The 21,049-nt window shown below is 42.0% G+C and overlaps 2 protein-coding genes across 2 annotated transcripts in view; one reads left to right on the plus strand and one right to left on the minus strand.

Annotated features, from left to right (window-relative positions):
• The window catches only part of galene (potassium two pore domain channel subfamily K member galene), a 120,194-nt gene that overhangs the window by 55,724 nt on the left and 43,421 nt on the right, over positions 1–21,049 (minus strand). The gene's annotated exons all lie outside the window — the stretch shown is intronic.
• The window catches only part of LOC145417882 (uncharacterized), a 32,585-nt gene that overhangs the window by 1,797 nt on the left and 9,739 nt on the right, over positions 1–21,049 (plus strand). The window contains exons 2-3 of the mRNA XM_080286498.1: positions 381–452; positions 18,607–18,718. Of these exons, the coding sequence (XP_080142624.1) occupies positions 387–452; positions 18,607–18,718 (178 nt within the window). The 5' untranslated portion in view covers positions 381–386. The remainder of the gene's footprint in view (positions 1–380; positions 453–18,606; positions 18,719–21,049) is intronic.

The raw sequence follows: 21,049 nt of genomic DNA on the forward strand, positions 1-21,049 counted from the left end.
CCCCCTACCCCCCTGCCGCCTTCTCTCCTCCACCTGACCTTCTTACCTCTCTCATCTTTCCCTTCCTTCTTCCCTCTTACACCCTTCCTCTCCTCTCTTAATCCCTCTCCCTCACCACTCTTTCTCTCCTCTCCTTTTCTCTTCTCTCCTTTACCTACCCTTCAAGTTTCCTCTCCTCTCCTTCTCCTAAAGCTTCCCCTTCCTTTCCTCTCTTTTCCCTCCATCCCCACGCTTCCTCTTTCTCTCCTCTCCTCTCATCTCATCTTCCCTCCATCACGCTTCATCTCTCCACGCCTCCTCTCCACACACACCACCCCCTCCAGTTCTCCCCTCCTCGCTCCACCCGCACCCTAACTGACCCTACCTCCACCCTACCACAGATCAACATGTCAGGGGTGACCTCAACAGCGCTCTGCCTACTGAGCATCCTCGCTGCCGCCCTCGCAAATTACGTGAGTTACATTGGTCTCGCGAGTTTGATGGTGGGAGTCTGGTAATGATGTTTTGTGGTTAGATAATTGGTGTGTGTGTGTGTGTGTGTGTGTGTGTGTGTGTGTGTGTGTGTGTGTGTGTGCCCGCCCTGTGAGTGGTGGGTGTGTATGTGCTTGATGAGGGGTGGTGGGTGGGGACACGTCGCAACGTGGCGGTTTTGAGTGTACTCTTAGGTGTAGGTGTGGCGGTGGTGGGTGTATGGATATGACAGTGTCTGGATACGCAGTACTATGAATGACAAGCACAGCACAGCACAGTATACAGTACATCATTAACCAGTATGTAAGTGCGAAAATGTGATAGTGAGGTTGTGTGGCAAAGAACTCTCTTCTTAAATGGGTTTTTACTAAAGGAATGAGTCAATATATTGGATGTATGTAAGTGATAATTGCACATTATTCTGCTGTAGGTTGATATTTAAATATTCATTAATACGCAACATATTTGTAAACACTGGCCTGTATATATCTGCATACTAGTGTGTATTTCCGCATCTGCTAGGGAGTATGTCAACTCGTGTCTGTCTGTAGTCGTGTATTCTTTCTGATGTTTATGTCTGTAGATGTGCACATGCATGTGGTACACGTGTGTTTTGTGCACATGGTTACTGTGAACGCTTCCGTTGATCACGCGTTTACTGTTCATGCGCCTGTTGATGTCTGTTTGTGCTTCTCTGTGCTACTGTATTTTGTTGTAAGTGCGTGCATGTTTCTTATAACGTTTGTCTGTGGATCTTTAATGTGTACTTTATCTGACTGTAGGTAATGCTGTACAGGTATGTATAACAGTGAGGAGGTTTATGAGTTTTGTGTGTGTATGTATGAGTGTGCGTTTGTGTGTGTGTGCTTACGTTTATGTGTAAATTTATGGGTAATTTTGTACAAGAGTTCAAGCGCGTGTGAGTCTGGATTGGTGTATGCGTTAGCTTGTGTTTGTGTGTGTGTGTGAGATTATTAATGTCTGGGTGTGAATGAGAGAGTTTTTGTAAGGATATGTCTGTATGTGTGTCTGTAAGTTTAGACGTGAGTTCTGTGTGTACGTGTGAGTGTATGTATGTGTATGAGTGAGCCTATGTGTGTAAATTTATATGAGTAGTTTTGTGTATGTGTGTGTATGTGTGCTTCTGTAAGTGTTTTGGTGTATATGTGAGTATTGACTTCTTTTGTAAGTTTGTGTTTGTGTAACGTATGTGAGTTTGTGTATGTGTGAACTTAGGTGGCATGTGTTTGCATGTGTACGTCTTTTCTGTTCTTGCTGTGTGAGTTTGGGTAAAATGTGTGTGTGTGTGTGTGTGTGTGTGTGTGTGTGTGTGTGTGTGTGTGTGTGAGAGAGAGAGAGAGAGAGAGAGAGAGAGAGAGAGAGAGAGAGAGATTGTGTAACGTTTGTATACGTGTGCACCCATGCAATGTGAACGTTCTTTGATGTGATGGGACCATTACTTCACCTGTATATGCTGTGCTGATGTATTTCTTCATGTTTCCTGTTGTATTATTAGTGCTTCGTATTGCCTGGTATTTTCTATGTATATTTCATCTTGTTCGTTTTTCTTACGGTTTTGCGTTTCTTGCTCGTTTGCCTAATTCTTCAGTACAGCTTCGGGGATTCACTACATAAGAATTCCAGTTACTTAGAAATGATGAGGTGACTAATACATTACACCAAATTAACCACGACAAGACCAGGTTATGATTTCACCACCTTCACCACACACCTGCTCCACGATACTTCTCAAGCCTTAGGACATTACCTTGCCGTGTGACCTTTACCTCTGATATCTGGTTCTTAAAAACAAGAGGCTAACCCGATGGCTGGACCCTCAACCCCTCCTTCAAGTTTGGTCTATATCAGATGAAAACAGTTGAAGTTTTTTGTCTCTCTCTCTCTCTCTCTCTCACACACACACACACACACACACACACACACACACACACACACACACATGCACTGCCACACCCCACCGCACTTCCAGCACTAGCTCATGTAGTAATCAAAGCAGCACAACCCTCCTAATTACGAGAAGGTTACCTGGACACACGTGACATAAGGCACAGATAATTACTGACGATGATTAGTACTTTCCTGGTCATTGGACGCAGATTCGCCTCCAAGCAAAGAAATATTCACCATAAATCAGGAATTGCGTCTAGCGTCCGGAAATTTGGTCTGATATTAGCCTGATTGAATTTCCAGTTCGATGATACTATTTTCATTCATGGGAAAATTCGAAAACGTGACCAAAAAACGCTTAGAAAAAAATGTGGTATATTCTTATGAGTTCTTTCAACTTATACCCGTCATAACTATTTTACTGTATGCAATATCACTCTTATTTTCATTCATCTCATTCTACAAAGTCTCAGTTTTCTAACGCTATAAGAACAAATCCGCTAATCCTAACATTTCGGGGTAAAAAAAAAAAAAAGATCGGAAAAGAAAAAAAAACTCGAGCGGCCTCATTTTCTACTGGCAGGGTTGGAGCGAGGGAGGGGGGAAGCTGGGAGGGTGCTGGGTCTGAAGGCGAAAGTGTTAGACAGCTCACCTACTGACAATGCCGTTACCAGTTTCACAAATCAGTAATTACCCCCAAATCCTACAGTATCATCCCACTGGTCACCTCAAAACTCTTCACCCCTAACTTTTCTTTCCACGTCAAAGTCACCAAACAGAAAAATACAGTAAAACAAAATAAACAGCTATCCCCAGATGAGAAAATGACTAGATTAACACCGTCACTGAACTCACGAAATCTCGAAAACACCCCAAAACAATCCATAGTGTCAAGATGAACATGGATGAAGAAGCTAGAGGAAAAAGACATCCAGCTAAATCACTCTGCGATAATTAGCACTCAAAACTGCTCCACTAAAAAGAATAATCATATAATAGCTCAAGAGACCCAAGGAAACACAACAACACCCCATCTGTTTATAATCATCAAAATATACGAGAAAATCTAAAAGCAGTACAAGAAAAAGCATCACACACATTCGTTAACAACATCTAACTTCAAAACAGAATATATCTTCAAGGAAATATTCACCTTTTCTTGCAACCAAATATTCAACTTTTCTTGCAACCAAATCCCTGACCCCCAGAAGAAAGGCCATCATCACCTCTTTACTCAAGCCAGGGAAATCGCTCAACAGTCCTTCATATAGACAGGTATTGCCACTCTGTACAGCCTCTAAGACCAGGGAAAGACTCATTCTCCCCCCTAAAAAAATATTTCACTCCTCGCACGCCAACACTCCACTCTCTGAATCTTAGTGTGGATTAAGGCTTCGCGACTCAACCATCACAAATGTTTAAGGCTTCAGTACTCATCACAAACGTTCAAGGCTTCAGTACTCACCATCACAAACGTTTAAGGCTTCAGTACCCACCATCACAAACGTTTAAGGCTTCAGTACTCACCATCACAAACGTTTAAGTCTTCAGTACTCACCATCACAAACGTTTAAGGCTTCAGTACTCATCACAAATGTTTAAGGCTTCAGTACTCATCACAAACGTTTAAGACTTCAGTACTCATCACAAACGTTTAAGGCTTCAGTACTCAGCACAAACGTTTAAGGCTTCAGTACTCACTATCACAAACGTTTAAGGCTTAAGTACTCACCATCACAAACGTTTAAGGCTTCAGTACTCAACATCACAAACGTTCAAGGCTTCAGTACTCATTACAAACGTTTAAGGCTTCAGTACTCACTATCACAAACGTTTAAGGCTTCAGTACTCACCATCACAAACGTTTAAGGTTTCACTGCTCAACCATCACAAACGTTTATGGCTTCAGGACTCACCATCATAAACGTTTAAGGCTTCAGGACTCACCCATCACACACGTTTTAGGGTTCATACAACAAATTTTAATAAAGTCCACGGGCACCATTCTCCAAGATGAACTACACTATCAACAACAGTTTTATGAGTTTATGAGACAGTACAGCGACATGTCCCTAGAAAAAAAAAAAAAAAAAAAAAATCCTGGACAAAAAAGCGAACTAATTTTCTTTCAGGTAGACAGGTCCTAATACGCCGCCAAAACCAATGTTCCTAATTCATCATGTATAATCCCTAGTAGTATCTTACACAGCTGTCTTCACCTCTACTTTTCATCTTCTCTCCATGGCCTGCATCCTCTCCCCTCCTGTGATAGTCTTGTAAATATGTGGACGACTTTCTATCAGCTGCACAACACCTCCAAATGTAGGATGCGGCAATCGTGTTCGTATATGAAATGCATCACCAGAAAATTTGACTTTCACTCCTCTCACTTCAGAAACACATGACCCTCCAACTCCCCCTCATGTTACGCTCTTACCAACCTCTACAGTAATGGAGTAAGAAAACGGTGACAGGCATAGGCATATCACTGTGCCTCCGTAGTCCAAAAATATCACGATTCTTGTAATCATACCTGGGAGTATACGTAACCTTCCCTCAGCACAGGAACACCAACGCAAGGATCATTCATACGTTTAAGGCTGTACACACACACACACACACACACACACACACACACACACACACACACACACACACACACACACACACACACACACACACACACACACACACACACACACACACACACACAAGGACAGTCTGTGGCCAACGAAAAAAGTGCAGAGAACCGCATAGGCCTACATACAGTTCACCCACGCGTTAGAATTATACTTGCTCAAGGTAAACTTCCATCATATCAACCTCACTTGCAAAACCTGAAAGAAAAATAAAACTAAACCAGATCTTGAGAATGAGAACAGGTAAAACACACACCCACACCCACACCCACACACAGGTCACCTTCATCAACACTCTTCAGCGTTGTTGTCCACATTTGCCTTAATTTCGTGGTCTGCTCACACCCTTGGACATTAGCTGCCTAGTGTGAACCAGCCTTGTGTGTGTGTTCGCGCGCTCGCAAAAACGTGCATGTAAGTGAATGAATATATGTAAGCATTTATGTATGTGTGTGCATATGTGTGTGTATGCAAGTGTGCGGAGAGAGAGAGAGAGAGAGAGATCCAATTGCGCATGTGTATAATGTACATGCGTGTGCATATACACATTTGCGTTTGTGCTTGCACAAGACCGTATATTTTTGTAGGCATGTATTTGTATTTTATGTGAGAGTTAATGTATATGACTGTCAACTATTTAGTGGATGTGTGTTGTGTCTGCGAATGTGTCTGTAGTTTATGTAAGACACTGAGTGTGTGTGTGTGTGTGTGTGTGTGTGTGTGTGTGTGTGTGTGTGTGTGTGTGTGTGTGTGTGTGTGTGTGTATTATTGTATTTCACTATTCCACAGACACACACACTCCTTCATATGGTTGGATGATGCAGTGAATGGATAATGGCGTGGATGGATGATGATGTTCATGAACAATGATGCGGATGGATGAATGTGATGATGCGAAGAGATGATGACGTGAGTAAATGAAGATGATAACGCTTGAATGGCAATGAATGATGTTTGATGAGGATGGTTGCGTCAGTGATAACAAATGAATGATGAAGACGATGACGACCAAATGATGAAGATGATGATTGTATAAGGATGATTGCAAATGAATGATGTTGATGAATGCCTGATGAAGATAATGACAACTGAATGAAGGTAAGATATTGACGATGATGATGATGACAACAGGTGATGTAATGATGACAAATGAATGATGATGTGTATGACGAAGTGGGTAACAGTTGAATGATGAATATAACGACACTTAAATGATGATGATGATGATGATGACGATGACAAAATAATGAAGGTGATGGCGTGGATGTCGAAGAGGATGACAGCGGAAATAAGATGATGAACGTTAAAAAGGTAAAGATGATGATAAAATGATAAAGTGATATATATGAGAACTGAATGAGAAAGATGATTAATTTTTATAAGTGGATGAAAAATATGCAAAAACGTGAATGAGGTGTATAGAGAGAATGAAGTGTGTCTTAGAGTGAAAAAGATAGTGTGAGGGAAATGCTGAGTAAGTGTGTAAAACAGAATGCTGCTGCTCTCATTCTGCACACTTAACCTCACAAGTGTGTAACGCAAGACACACACACAGACACACAGACACGCACACACACACACACACACACACACACACACACACACACACACACACACACACACACACACACACACAGTCTTACATACATACATATACTCTCTCTCTCTCTCTCTCTCTCTCTCTCTCACAGTCTTACATACATAAATACACTATCTCTCTCTCTCTCTCTCTCTCTCTCTCTCTCTCTCTCTCTCTCTCTCTCACAGAGAGAGAGAGAGAATCTTTTGCAATGGCAGCGGGTTACTATTTATCACACAGGTAATGACATCTCAACACCTGTACCAAATGCTCTCCCTGAAATTATCTACCACACCTCATGACCTCACCCTCGCCTCAGCCAAGGTTCATCTCTTCAGCACCATCACGTATTTCTCAGCTGATCTTTGCTAGCTCCAGACGACATTTTAAAGATTTTGGGAGACTTTAAATTAAGGGGTTATACATCTCCCTAATTAACTGCTCCCTTAACAGAGTTGGAAAAAATAAGTGAATAAGGAATTTTTTTATGCTGGTGTGCTTAAAATGAATAATATTTGTATATCGTCACGGTTTTCCTTTCGTTTCGTTTATAAAGGCTCCAGTATGTTGTCAATTTCGGCCTCGTCACCTAATAGCGGCTCCCCACGCTGCTCGATCTCTAACAGCCTCCCAGTTTAGTCCAATAGTTAGGATAAATAAAAGGTGGAGAGGGACGACAGACCCCGCACTGAAAGGGGATGATGGCGACAGGACCTAACCCTTACCCAACCCATATTTAGAGGGGAAAGGGGTTTAGAATAATGACGATGATTTATTATTATTATTATTATTATTATTATTATTGTAGTGATTATGCTGATGGTGATGATAACAATGGTGTTGGTGATATTGATGTTGACTGCTGCTGCTGCTGATGATGATGACGGTGGTTGTGATAGTGATGGAGATGGTGATGATAAAGATAATGACTCTGCCTCCTCCACAACTCTGGGTCTCTCCTATATATGCTGAGGTAAATCGTCTGGAAGTAAATAGAATAAAATAAAGACGTTTTCGTAATAAAAGGCGCAAAATTATGATATAGCATTTTCCAATTAACTTGACCTAAAACTGATAAATCTCCCTGAAAGCCGAGTCGTAGCAATAGATTAACACTACATTATGATGCTGGTCATGAAGAAGTGCTGTGAGAAGGATGTAGAGCCGTAGCATTGCCTTTTCCCGTCACTGAACCACGTGAAAGAAGTTACAAAAAGGCGAAAATCTGGGCCAAATGAGGGTGAAAGGAGTATAATGAATGTATGAAGTTGCATAGTGGGAGTTCCGGGGTGTGGGGTGGGGGGTTTTATTCAGCTTACGGGAGAATTTTTTGCAACAGTGGGGTAAGATACAGACTTCACAAACTTCATCGCTCCGTTTGCGTATTTTCCATTTAATGCCTGTATCCACCAGACGACCTTTATTCAAGTTACGAAGCAGCTTTAGAACTTACGGTGTTAATGAAGGCCATTGTCTAACGCCCCCATTGCAAAAAGTCAAGCCTACGCTGAAGGAAATAATGTGGAGGTAGAATGAATCAAGCAAAAAATGTGATCAGAGTGCAGTGGTTCCCCTCGCAACCCAAAGGTCATTCCGGAGTCGGGTAGAATCATGGATGGATGGCAGGAACAGAACGTGAAATACGGCACAGGACTGAAGGGATTAAACACAACTACAGACGTAAATATGGAAGTAGATTCTCACTGGTAGTGTGCCTTGCAGGGATGGCAGCTTGATGGAGGAAAACAGGGTACGATGGAGCCTATTTGTCTGTGGCCACCCCCTCCGGGATTAAGGCGACTGGCTATAGGCAGATAAATACTAAAAGATAAATTGATAGACAGATCAATACACACACACACACACACACACATATAGATAGACAGATAGACAGATAGATAGATATACAGACACACAGACAGAGATAAATATTCAGATAGACGGTCAGATATGTGGGTGGTGTCAGGTTGGGGTGTTGGTGGAATGACTGTGACTGACTCACGTGCCCTGCCTGTTGCACCCGTGTGGTGTGTCGGCATTACTGGAGCCAACACAATTGCTGTGCCAGTGAAAGTGACGAAACAATGGTGCTGGCGGGAGCGGAGGCGAGGGGGGGATCTGATGGTGGCGGTGGTGAGGAAGAGGAGGGGAGCTTTGGTGATGGTGGGCGACCTTTCATAGATTTTTCAATTACCCTCGTTACATGGGCGACAGTTGCTTCCAATGACTGGGGAAAAGAATACTGCTGACGCATCGTGTACATGCAGCTGTATGATGGCGTCTACAGTACAAGGGGTGAAAGTTGGGGTCAAGACATCTCCGTCCCTGCACTGGTATAGGAAAGTGATACGCATGCTGTTCACCACACCTGGTGCAAGCAGCCTTGTGGCACCCTGCATATAAAAAGAAAAGAGACTGCAAGCGGGACTTCCCTTCCCTGATTCACGTCCCAAGAGAGATAAGGCTGTACTCTGATCTATGTATCCTTTTTTTTTTTCCTAGCGAGACTTTTCAGTTATCCTGTCGGTGATAGAAATGGTGTAATGGTAGGTAAAATTAAATAGTACTAGCAACATAAACCCATTTTCGGCTACATCCCACAAGGGTCTACCACCCATCCACTTATTTACCCTCATGAACCTGTTCCGGCAAGGGCCAATTTTCCCCCATTGACGTATTTCCCCCATAGACGTATTCCCTCCAGGGACCTTTTTGCCCATCATACATCACGTACACTTGCTTCAAAAACTGCGGCACACGTCGCACGAAGTAAACTGACACAGCAGGCGATGGCCATTACAAAGTGTCCGTTGATTTCACTCCACGCTCATAAATTTGCTTTCATAAGGGTCCATTATATTGCTTGCTTGCTTGTGGTGTTTCCTAATCAGTATTGTTATATGAATTTTCAGATAATAATACAATACTCTTCGGAAATCACAAGTTGTATTGATCATTTTGGATAATATCGTCTCCCTCCTGCGTGACACTGCCTTGAGCAGTTGTACAATATTCGCACCATGATGACGCGCTGTGTGTAAGAGACGTAGGGTTTGATGGATTAACCCCTTCAGCCCGAGTACGTCAATCTGGTTTACTGCTTACCAACTCCCGGTGATTGTATTCTGCTTAGGACTGACTTTCAGATATGGAGTATTTAGATTTAACCTGCGATAGCCCCTTCATGAGTCGAAATTTTATGGTGGTGACCCAGTGAAATATATAAAATCGAAGTGAGGCTAGATTTTATGCGTGTGAAATATGTTCGTGTGGTAATATAGCGGTGAGATATATGGTGGGTGGGGCAGGTAATGGAGCAATTAAGGGTGGAGGTGGAGAGAGGGTGGATGGGTGGAGGTGGAGGAAGGGAGGGAAGGTGGGTGGAGGTAGAGGGAGGGAGAGAGACCACCCAAGGAGGAAGAAGGGAGGGAAGGTGGGTGGAGGTAGAGTGAGGGAGAGAGAACACCCAGGGAGGAATGTCGATAGGTGGTGATGATTTCTCCTGTAGTGGTCAGACCTCACCCGACGAGGAAATAACCTTGCTGGGGAGGGTCGTGTCGCTTATTTCCTTTTACTTGACGGAACTGGGTCACTCTCACGACCTGAATACTAAACTTGGCCGCATGAAATTAAATGAGCCTTAGTTCTGAGGCAGTAATGAGTCTCCTTGGTTACTATAGCTTGTTTTCATCTGACGGAACTGGGCCACTATCACAGCTTAAAATACAAAATCGTGGGTGCATGATATATGATGAGCTTTAGTTACAAGGTTGGAATGAGCCTTTCTGTTTATTTCATTCGTTTTTCTTTATCCGACGGAAACAGACCACACCCACAACTTAAATACCAAGGCGCTGTTATAGGAAACTGAGTAAGCCTTAGTTATGGGGTAGGAATGAGTCTCCTTGGTTACTAGTTAAAATGACCCTCCAACCTGACCCCGCTTGGCCATCAACACAGCTGAAAGAGGTGTGGGATCTGCATCAGGCTATAACAAACACACTACAGTAAAAAAACTCAACCTGACAGACGGCACTTGATGGCATGTTTGAAATTAAAAATAGCATAAATAAATCAATAGACATACGGTATACCCAGAATAGCAATTAAACTCTCAATATCGTTGCGTATTTAAGTTATTGTATTTTTTACTGTATCTAGATGCCTGGTGGTCTAGTGAATTAAAGAGTTCCAGTTGATGTGGTCTATAAGGACTTACATTTGAGGGCCGTTTGGGGTGTATTGCTCAAATGATGCCACTCAGGGAAGAATAATTGGTCGCATTCGCCATTAATGCTGGGACTAAGTAGCCTAGTCTCGGGTCCCTTAGCAATAAAAGGGCAATGAAGGAGTGGATGATGATGATGATGATGATGATGATGATGATGATGATAATGGTGATGATGATGATGATGATGACGGTGGTGATGGTGATGATGATGATGGTGGTGTTGGTGGTGATGATGATGATGATGATGATGATGATGATGATGATGATGATGATGATGGTGAGGATGATGATGATGATGATAATGATGATGATGATGATGATGATGATGATGATGATGGTGCTACAACAAGACGATTTTATTCACCTCAGGAAAGAGCCCATCCCCTTAAGGTGAAGAGACTATAGGAACCATGCACAGTTCAACGCAAGATCTCTTCTGATATGGAAAGAATCATGTGTCTGTAGCAGGAACAACATAAATAAAGGTGTTGGAGCTAACGAGGGACAAGATTAAAACGGGGAAGCTTCATGTTATGTTTTAATGGACACACACACACACACACACACACACACACACACACACACACACACACACACACACACACACACACACACACACACACACACACACACGCCACACACACACACACACACACACACACACACACACACACACACACACACACACACACTGGGAAAGAGGTGGTTCAGTCCTTGGTTCTAAACACACACACACACACACACACACACACACACACACACACACACACACACACTGTGAAAGAGGTGGGTCAGACCTTGGGTCTAAATACACACACACACACACACACACACACACACACACACACACACACTGGGAATGAGGTGGTTCTGTTCTTGGTTCTAAATACACACACACACACACACACACACACACACACACACACACACACACACACTGGGAATGAGGTGGTTCTGTCCTTGGTTCTAAATACACACACACACACACACACACACACACACACACACACACACACACACACGCACACACACACGCACTGAGACTGGTGATAGGCCGTATTATAAGTGGTTTTGGAGAATGCGTAACACCTCTTCCTTAACGATTTATTTTACACACATTAATATCCCCCTATGTAGCAGTGATACAAACTTGAGTCGATATGAAAGCGATTACAACATACGGGAGAAAGGGAAGGAGTTATAAGCAAAATAAATCGCTCAGGAAGAGAGACCACGACGCTCATATGGCACTCTGTGGGTATATTGAAATGAAAAAGTAAACAAATAAATAAATCTGATATAGGGAGGCCTCAAAATTCTAAAATGTAATACTCTAACTATGTATATATTTTCTTTTGATATAGGATAACGTACATTGCTATACAGTACAATAACTCTGTGAAAACGGTGAGGTGTGTATGTAGCGATTTGTGCTGCTATCAGGGTATTCTATGAAGACACTGGTAGAAAAAGTGAGAGACTGTGTGTGTGTGTGTGTGTGTGTGTGTGTGTGTGTGTGTGTGTGTGTGAGAGAGAGAGAGAGAGAGAGAGAGAGAGAGAGAGAGAGAGAGAGAGAGAGAGAGAGAGAAATATATATCTGACTGTCCTTACTCCCGATCAAGTACTCATAAATCAAATTTCATCACTCTTGGCTGACCTTTAACACTTCCACCAAGACTGATCTAAAGTAAATTAAAACTTTTTGTTAATTTGCTCTATGATCGTGGCCAGTGACCTTTCCCTTAAACTTTGACATTTGACAGTTTATTCCCAGAGTTGAATAAAAAAGTTGAAGTTGACCCTGCTATGTTATCTCGACCTTTGACTCCTTGGCTGATCCTTAATACTTCCACCAACTTTGGCTCAAATAAGATAAAACTTTTCACACACACACACACACACACACACACACACACACACACACACACACACACACACACACACACACACACACCGCTCGCTGGTGCAGTGGTAACGTTCCCGCTTGCCAACTGGTGGACGGGAGTTCGCGCCTCGCTCAGGTTGCGAAAAGTTTCACTGACGAAGTGGGTGGTTACTGTCCCCCTTGAGCAAGGGGACGGGTGTGTGCGTGTGTGAAAGTCACAGCCTTGCCCTTAGATCGGACTATTTGAGCTCTCAGCTCCCTTCCGGGAGGGTAAAAGCTGACCATCACGACCATCAAGTGATCCTGACCGACCCAGTGAATTGCGAGCAGTATAGTGAGACCCCAGGGAAATCTAGGTTAAGGTTAGGTTAGTTAGGGTTGGTAAGATAGGACTGTTAGATTGGTTCAGACTTTTAGAGTTAGGTTTAGCCGTGTTAGACCAGTCTTGGGTTAAGTTAATTCAGGATGTTATGGTCTGGTTAGATTGGGTTAGCTTGTCAAGGTAAGGTATAGTTAGGTTAGGGAAGGTAAGATTAGGTTAGGTTAGGTTAACTGGGCTAGAATTTTAGGGTAAGGCTTTCAGGGTTGGGGAAGGGTAAAATGCAGGAAGCGCCACTGTCCTAAAAAAAAAAAGGGGGTGAACGATACTGAAATGATATACAGTACTCTACAACACGGAAATACGCGGCCGGCTCTCCTTCACCTTCGCCTCGTCTTCCTCTTCTCACCCCACTAACCACTACCCGCCGCACGTCACACATCACATCACCCTCACGCCTACACGATACTACTCTCACTTTCAACACGCTATACTCTCTTCATTGAACTTGACCCAAATTTGTATACACTCTCGCTTTGTCATCTCTCCCTATTAAATGATGAGTTAGAAGAAGAGATTATAAATAGAATAACATGCTAGTCACGAAGAAGTGCCATGGGAAGTATACAGAAACGTAGTATTGTCGTTTTCTGCCACTGAGCTAAGAGAAATAAAGTGAAGTATGACCAGATGCTCCTTCACGTTAAAATGAAAGAACTGTGGATCGAATTATATATATATACGCCTAAGGAAGATGGAAATGAATGAAAGAGGAAATACAGTTCCTCTTAACGACTTCATTTTCATCGTGGAAGTACAAAATTATACAATCGGTCAAGAAAGACTGAAATTAAATGAAGGTAAAAGGTGATACTTGAAGGTTTATCACGGGTTGAGGAAGACCGTAGCGAGGTAAAGGAAAAGGACTGAACAAACGCCTATCAACTGCACGGGAGTCATTAAGGAGAATATTCAGTACTCGCTAAGCTCTATAGTTCCCCAGACCACAACACGCAACCATCGAATTTACAACACAGGTCCCTATTTCAGTTCCAGGTATACGAAGAAGCTGGAATAAAGACCTCTCCTAAAGTCCAATGGTCAACCCGGAAAATGAACCCAAGGCCTAGCGACTTGCGGGCCCAGTGTGTTTTCTATTACACCACCGCCACCCCACTGTAGGGGCAGATGTTGTGTGTGTGTGTGTGTGTGTGTGTGTGTGTGTGTGTGTGTGTGTGTGTGTGTTCTTGTTCCCGTATTTACTTTTTATTGTCAGTTTATTATGAGAGTCGTCCTTCTTAACATTCTCTCTCTCTCTCTCTCTCCGTTTTTCCCTATTTCTTGCGATGCTCTTCCAAACTCTCTTCTGCTCATTTTATTTTTTTTACTATAATCTTCTTTTTCATTTTCTCACCTCTGTCTTTTCCCTTATTTTCCCCACTGTCTTTCTGTTTATCTTTCCGACTATCTTTTAGCCTTTCCCTCTTTTTTCTCTTCTCACTGTTCCTCTTCTTCCTCTGTCATTCTCTCTCTCTCTCTCTCTCTCTCTCTCTCTCTCTCTCTCTCTCTCTCTCTCTTGTATTCCCGTCTTCCTCCCTGAAACTTCTCGAACTTTCTGCCCTGACAACTCCTAACTTTGCTGTTTTCAATTTCCTCCTCTTCCTCTTTTACACAGTCATTCGTTTTTTATCTGTCTTTCCCCTCAAACTCTACGGCTTCTCTTCTCTTGCTTCTTCCAGTACTCAATTTACGTATATCCTTTTTTTCTCAGTTTTCCGTATCTTTACTTCGTCCTCTTTTTTGTCATTATCTTCATCACTCTTTCCTCCTCGTTTTCTCTCACCTTCTTCCCCTTCTTCATAAACTTCTCTTTTTTATCTCCTTTTACTTTCTTTATAATTTTCTCTGCCATTATTTTCCTTCTTGTATCATTCTGCTACTTCCATTTTCACCCTTTCTTCCCTCTACTGCCAAATCAATTTTAATCTATTTCCATATCTTCCTCATTTTACCTATTTCCTCTTCTTCTTCTCTTTACTAAGTTCCTCTTCTTCCTCTCTTTATTTTCCTCTTCTTCATTTTTTTACCCATTTCCTCTTCCTTCTTTTACCCACACCCTCTACTGCCTCCATTTACCTATTCCCTCTTCTTCCTTCGTTTACCCGTTTTCTGCCATTTCTCATTATACCCATATCCTCTTCTTCCTCCTTTTGCCCACTTCCCTTTCTTTCTACTTTACCGAATTCCCTCTTCCTCCTTTTACCCATTTCCTCTTCTTCCTTCCTTTATACATTTCTTCTCCTTCCTCATGTTACCCATTTCCTCTTCCCCCTTTTACCCATTGCCTCCTCTTCCCTCTCTACCTATTCCCTGTTCATCATTTTACCCATTTCCTCTTTGTATCAGTTTCCTCTCCTCTCTTTTGGCTCATTTTACCCACTTCCTCTTCTTCCTCTCTTAACTGATTTCCTCTTCTTCCCTTTTTGACTCACTTCCTCTTCTTCCCCTTCCCATTCCCCTCTCTCCCGCCTTCCACACAGCCTTCACACCACAATCAGAGCACAAGGCTGGTTGGATTTTTTCGCCTGAGTCTTTTGCCTCTTCGTGGCGCATATATTTGTCTTGTTCGCCTTCACTAATATAATTCTCTTTCCTCTGTATCATCATTATCATCACCATTATAATCCACCATCATCATCATCATCATCATCATCAATAAAATCCACCACCATCATCACCACCATATCATCATCATCGCCATTATCATCATCACCTTCATCATCATCATCATCATCATCATCATCATCATCATCATCATCGTCATCACTGTCACAATCAGTTATATTATCATTATCTCTATCACAGTATCATTATCATCACCACCACCACCATCACCACCACTAAATCATCATCATCATCATCATCATCATCATCACCATCACAACGTTATGTCCTACTAAAACATAGGGTGTGCGGCACGTAGAGACGGCAATATCTTAAAATTTCACTCACTTCCTTTTCCTCCCTCCACCGTCTCTCTCTCTCTCTCTCTCTCTCTCTCTCTCTCTCTCGTCGCAGTCACAGATCACATAGTTCTTCTATTTTTTTCCTACCTTTACCCTCTGTTTTCTGCACCCCGCTCTCCTTCTTACGTGCTTCCTTCTTTTATCATTCCTTAATATATTCCTAAGCTTGTTTTCTCCTCCGACCATGACCATTCTTTTTTTTTTCTTTTTTTTTTTTCCCCTACCATCACAATTCCTGGCTGCATATCTATCCTTTTCTTTTTTTTTTCCTCTTCTTTCTTTGTCTCCTAACCTTCTTACGTCCTTCATTCTCGTGCAGTTTCTCATAATATTCTCTCTTCTTTTCCCCTTGTACCTTCGCTTTCTTTTGTTCCTCCTTCCTCTTCAATTTCTCATCTTTCCTCTTCTTTTATCTTTTTTGTGATTTTTCTTCCTGCATCCTCACTCTCCTTACATCTTTCTCTCTGCGTAGTTCCGCCTACCCTGAATTTCCTTCCGTTCTCTCCTGTTTTGTCTTTCCTCCCACCACCATCACCTTCCTCCTGCATCTCCCTTCGTAGTCACAGAAAACAATTTAGTTTTGTTTTAGTTTAATCGGATTTGCAATTTTGTTTCATTTTTTTCTCTTTTGTAGCTGTTCGTTTCCTTTCATCTCTCATCCTTTTGTGACTCTTCGTACTCATTATTTTTATCTTTTTTTTCTTTAACCATTGCCTTTCTTATGGTCCTCTCTCTCTCTCTCTCTCTCTCTCTCTCTCTCTTTGTCATCCGTAGCTCCTCAGTTTTCAATTTTCTGGTGTCCACCCTTCACTAGTCCCATCCACTTATTGCATTTCTCCTCCTATAACTCCCATCTTTTCTGTTTCCTGTCACTTTTTACGTTACCACATCCGCTTCTCCTTCATATCTCTGCTGCATTTCCTGTGTTTTTCCAGATTTTCTCTTAACATTATTATCATTCTCTTCTCTCATCATTCTATCTCCTAATTAATTCTATAGCTTCTCCATTTTCTATTTTCTGACCGTCTTCTTCATCAGTGTCTTCTCCTCCCCTTCTTTATCTCATTTTTCCCTTGTATCTATTTCACTTTTTACCTTACTATAGTTTTTCATTTAATCTACCTATTCTATCTATTTCCAGTCTTCTTAATCCCGTAAGGGGTGGCCACGAACAAATCGCCTCCATGTCGCCCTGTCCCCCGCCATTTCACTGCCCCGCTCTGAGGTCACACCCCCCTCTCTCATTTAATACTGCTATCATTTCCTTCCCTCCTTCCTTTTTTTTTCTTTTTTTTTCCCCTCAGTGTACCATCCAAAATCCGTGCACTTCATATTTTTCACAACTTCTACTGAATCAATTCCTTTCTTCTTACTCTTTATCTCAACTTTGTACTCTAGCTCTTCCACTTTCCATTATTTCACTTACGGTACTATTTAACTATTTCCTCTTTTTCCCCCTCGCAGCCTCCTATACCTCCGTCAGCTCTCATTTTGCTATCAGTTTGTACTTGCTCATTCCCTTCCCTCCTTCCTTTATCTCAGTGTCCCTTCCATATCTCCTTCGTTTCGCGTTTTCTAACCATCCCTTACGTTCCCTTATTTCTCTTTCCTCTTTATCTGTTTTACTTTCCCCCTTTTTTTTTTAGTATTTTATCGCGTTCCTCCTCGCATACCTACTCCTCTTTTCTGAATATTTCCCATTTTTCTTTCCCTTCCCTCTTTCCTTTTACTTCAATATTCCTCGCTATCTGTGCCACTTTCTTTATACTTTTCTCACTATTTTGTACCATACTGTTCCATAGTTGTTTTACATTTTTATTTTCCTACCGTTTTCTTCTATAATTTTTGCGTATTTTCTCACCATTTTCCGACCCCTTTGTTCCATTTTAGTTCCCTTTTTTCCTACTAATTTTCTCACCATTTTGTTCCATAATTGTTCCACTTTTTATTCTCTTATCATTTTCTTTCATAATTGTTCCACTTCATTTTTTTCCACATTTCCTTCCATTCTGTTCCATATCTGTTCCACCTTTTATTTTCATTGTTCTATATTAATGCGCATTTGTTCCACTCGTATTTCTTAACATTTTTGTACCATTTTGTTCCATATCTGTTTTACTTTTTGTTTTTCTACCATTTCTTTATTTTGTTCCATACCTGTTGCATTTTTTGAACTTTCTTGTGATTTTTGTACCATTTTGTTCCATATCTGTTTTACTATTATTCCGTTTTGTTCCATATTCGTTTAACTTTATTTTTTTTTTTACTTTTCTTCCTTATTCGACTTTTCTCTCACAATTTCGTATATTTGTTCATCCATTTTGTACCATTTCCTTACCACTTTGTTCCATTTTTGTACCACCTTTTTTTCCCTTACCAATAGCATTTTGTACCATTTTTGTGCCATTCATCCTTACCATTACTATTTTGTTCCATTTTTGTATCACCTTTTTTCTTACCACTTTGTTCCATTTTGTGCCACTTTTACCATTCTGTTCCATTTTTGTGCCACATTTTCTTACCATTTCGTCCTCTTGTCTTCCTCCAGCCGCGGCCATACTACCCTGAGCCCGATGCTGTCTTGGACTTTGTTGCCGGGAACCAAAAAATCACTGGCCACCTCTACTTCTACAGGAGCCCCCACTCCGTCACCATCAGGGGTTAGTTCTTCATCAATACCCGCCCTCCCACCCACCCACACTAAGACACCCGCCCACCCACCCACTCCACGCCAATACAGCCATCCACCCACCTCACTAACACCCGCCCACCCACCCATTCCTATTCGTAGATGACTGTCAGAGGTTGGTTTTTCCTCCACCCTCAGTACTTCAACAACCCCCCCCCCCACCCACAAACTTCACCCTAACACACACACACACACACACACACACACACACACTATTTGTATTGCAATTCCTCAGTAACGATTATCACTTCTCACCATCTTCTTAGCCATTCCTTTTTTTTTTTTTTTTTTTTTTTTTTTTTTTTGCTCTTCCTCATTCCTTCTTTTTCTGTTTATATCGTTCTGTTCTCACATGACGGAACTGGGCCACTCCCGCAACTTGATTACCATATTGGTAACATGAATTTCAGTGAGGCTTAATTATGACTGGAAGGAATCTCTTTGGTTACTATACTCAGTTTTTTTTTTAAATCGAGGCGAAGATGCACTTGACAGATTGGTGATGATTGGCTGAATGCAACATGTCCAAATAACATCGTTGTATTTGGGTTTCGACTCACATCACCGGGAGTTATTTGAAATACAGCGATGTTATTCGGACATGTTGCATTCAGCCAATCATCACCAGTCTGTCAAGTGCATCTTCGCCTCGATTTAAAAAAAAAAAAAAAAAAAAAAAAAAAAAAAAATGAGTTGTCAAATCGTCCCTCCAGTGTGACTACTCTTGGCCATCAATCGAGCTGACAGGAGTTACGGATCTGGTCAGGTTAAAATCAACGTGCTATAGTAATGGTTTGTTACATTTTCCGAACTGTCACTACCAGAAAGTCTAGTGACGCAACATAAACTGATTTGACCCGTTTTACTGTAACTTGCCCTAAATGGTCATCTCTCCAATCTGAATGCTGAGATTTAACAACAGATTAACACTAGAATATCATGCTAGCCACGAGAAAGTGCTATGGAAAGGATATGGGGCCGTAACATTGTCGTTTTATGCAACTGAGCTACGTGAACTAAGCTGCAAAAGGATGAAAATCTAGCCATATTAATGTGAAAGAGTTATAGTTGGAAAATAATGTATGGGAGAGATATTTTTCATTACAATATATTTGTCTGGCCTAGATCAGCTTTGTCTCTGGCAATGTTATCCCTTCACAACGATGACGTCTGAGGTTAGTTTATTCTTGCTGCCTCCAGATGATTTTATGGAGGGCTGGGGAGAATTTTCGAACTGGAGGGGTTGAACAAAGCCATCATTAACCCTTTCCCAACGAGGGGTCCTCCCTATATTAAATAAAATCGTTTTGGGTAGCAAGAATAAACCTATAATATACATGATCGGACTCAAGAGGCTTAACATGGAGTTCTTTCAAAGTACAGTCTGCCATGAGGGACCCCTGCATGTGGAAAATGACAGACCATGTTACTGCAAACTTGCTTATGCCGTGACCTTAAAGTAAAAGCCAGCAGGACACGACTCGGCTCGTGGTAATCTCTTAACATTCCCAGTCGAAAGGGGAACAATACAAGGGATTTCAGTAGGGTGCAAAGGGAGATGACATGGAGTATAGCTTTATGGATGTATTAAGGTACGGACAATACAGCCGAAAACTTCCAACACCCCTCCCATTCAACAAGCAGGCCGTCCAGAAGTCGTGCACTATAGAAAAACTGCCGTGGATAATCTTTTAGGGAAGAGGAAGTAAAAAACAAAAGCCACTGTATCGTAAAACTAAGGAAAATAACGCGTCGAACACTGCGGTATTGCATCACATACTTGTAGCACCTCAGAGCCAACTTTTTTTTTTTTCACTTTCTACACAGTCACCCTGCTGTTGCTGTGGCAAAAAATGTGGTGAAGGCAAGTCCTTGCACAACGGGTCGAAACTACAGTAGATACACGAGAAAACGCTGACACACTTTTGCTCAAGGACGACTTCAGACTTTTTGTTCCCTGGTAGAACTATTTGTACATTTTTGCTTCTGCCATGAGAAGCACATTATAAATTAAAGATGACCAACATTTAACAAGGGAGTGCAGGATGGTCTCCACACGGTTACAGTACACCCTTCCTCGCAAAAAATGGTAAACTCTATGCGGGTAGTCAAGAGGAACTCCTTTCCGCCCCGATGCACCCGGAAGGAAGACCAGCCTCAATGCACGAGTGTCCCTCAACTCCTCCCTCATCTCCCAGAAAGATGGTGGGCTGCAGGGTTTGATATCTGCGGTCCACTGGATTCATCTGAGCCTGGGGCTGTAACCATTATTAATATCGCTGCTGCTGCTTCTGCAGCTAAA

Source organism: Coenobita brevimanus, chromosome 111 (assembly GCF_032717465.1).
Source record: "Coenobita brevimanus isolate Jiangsu-jjx chromosome 111, ASM3271746v2, whole genome shotgun sequence".
Lineage (NCBI taxonomy): Eukaryota > Metazoa > Arthropoda > Malacostraca > Decapoda > Coenobitidae > Coenobita > Coenobita brevimanus.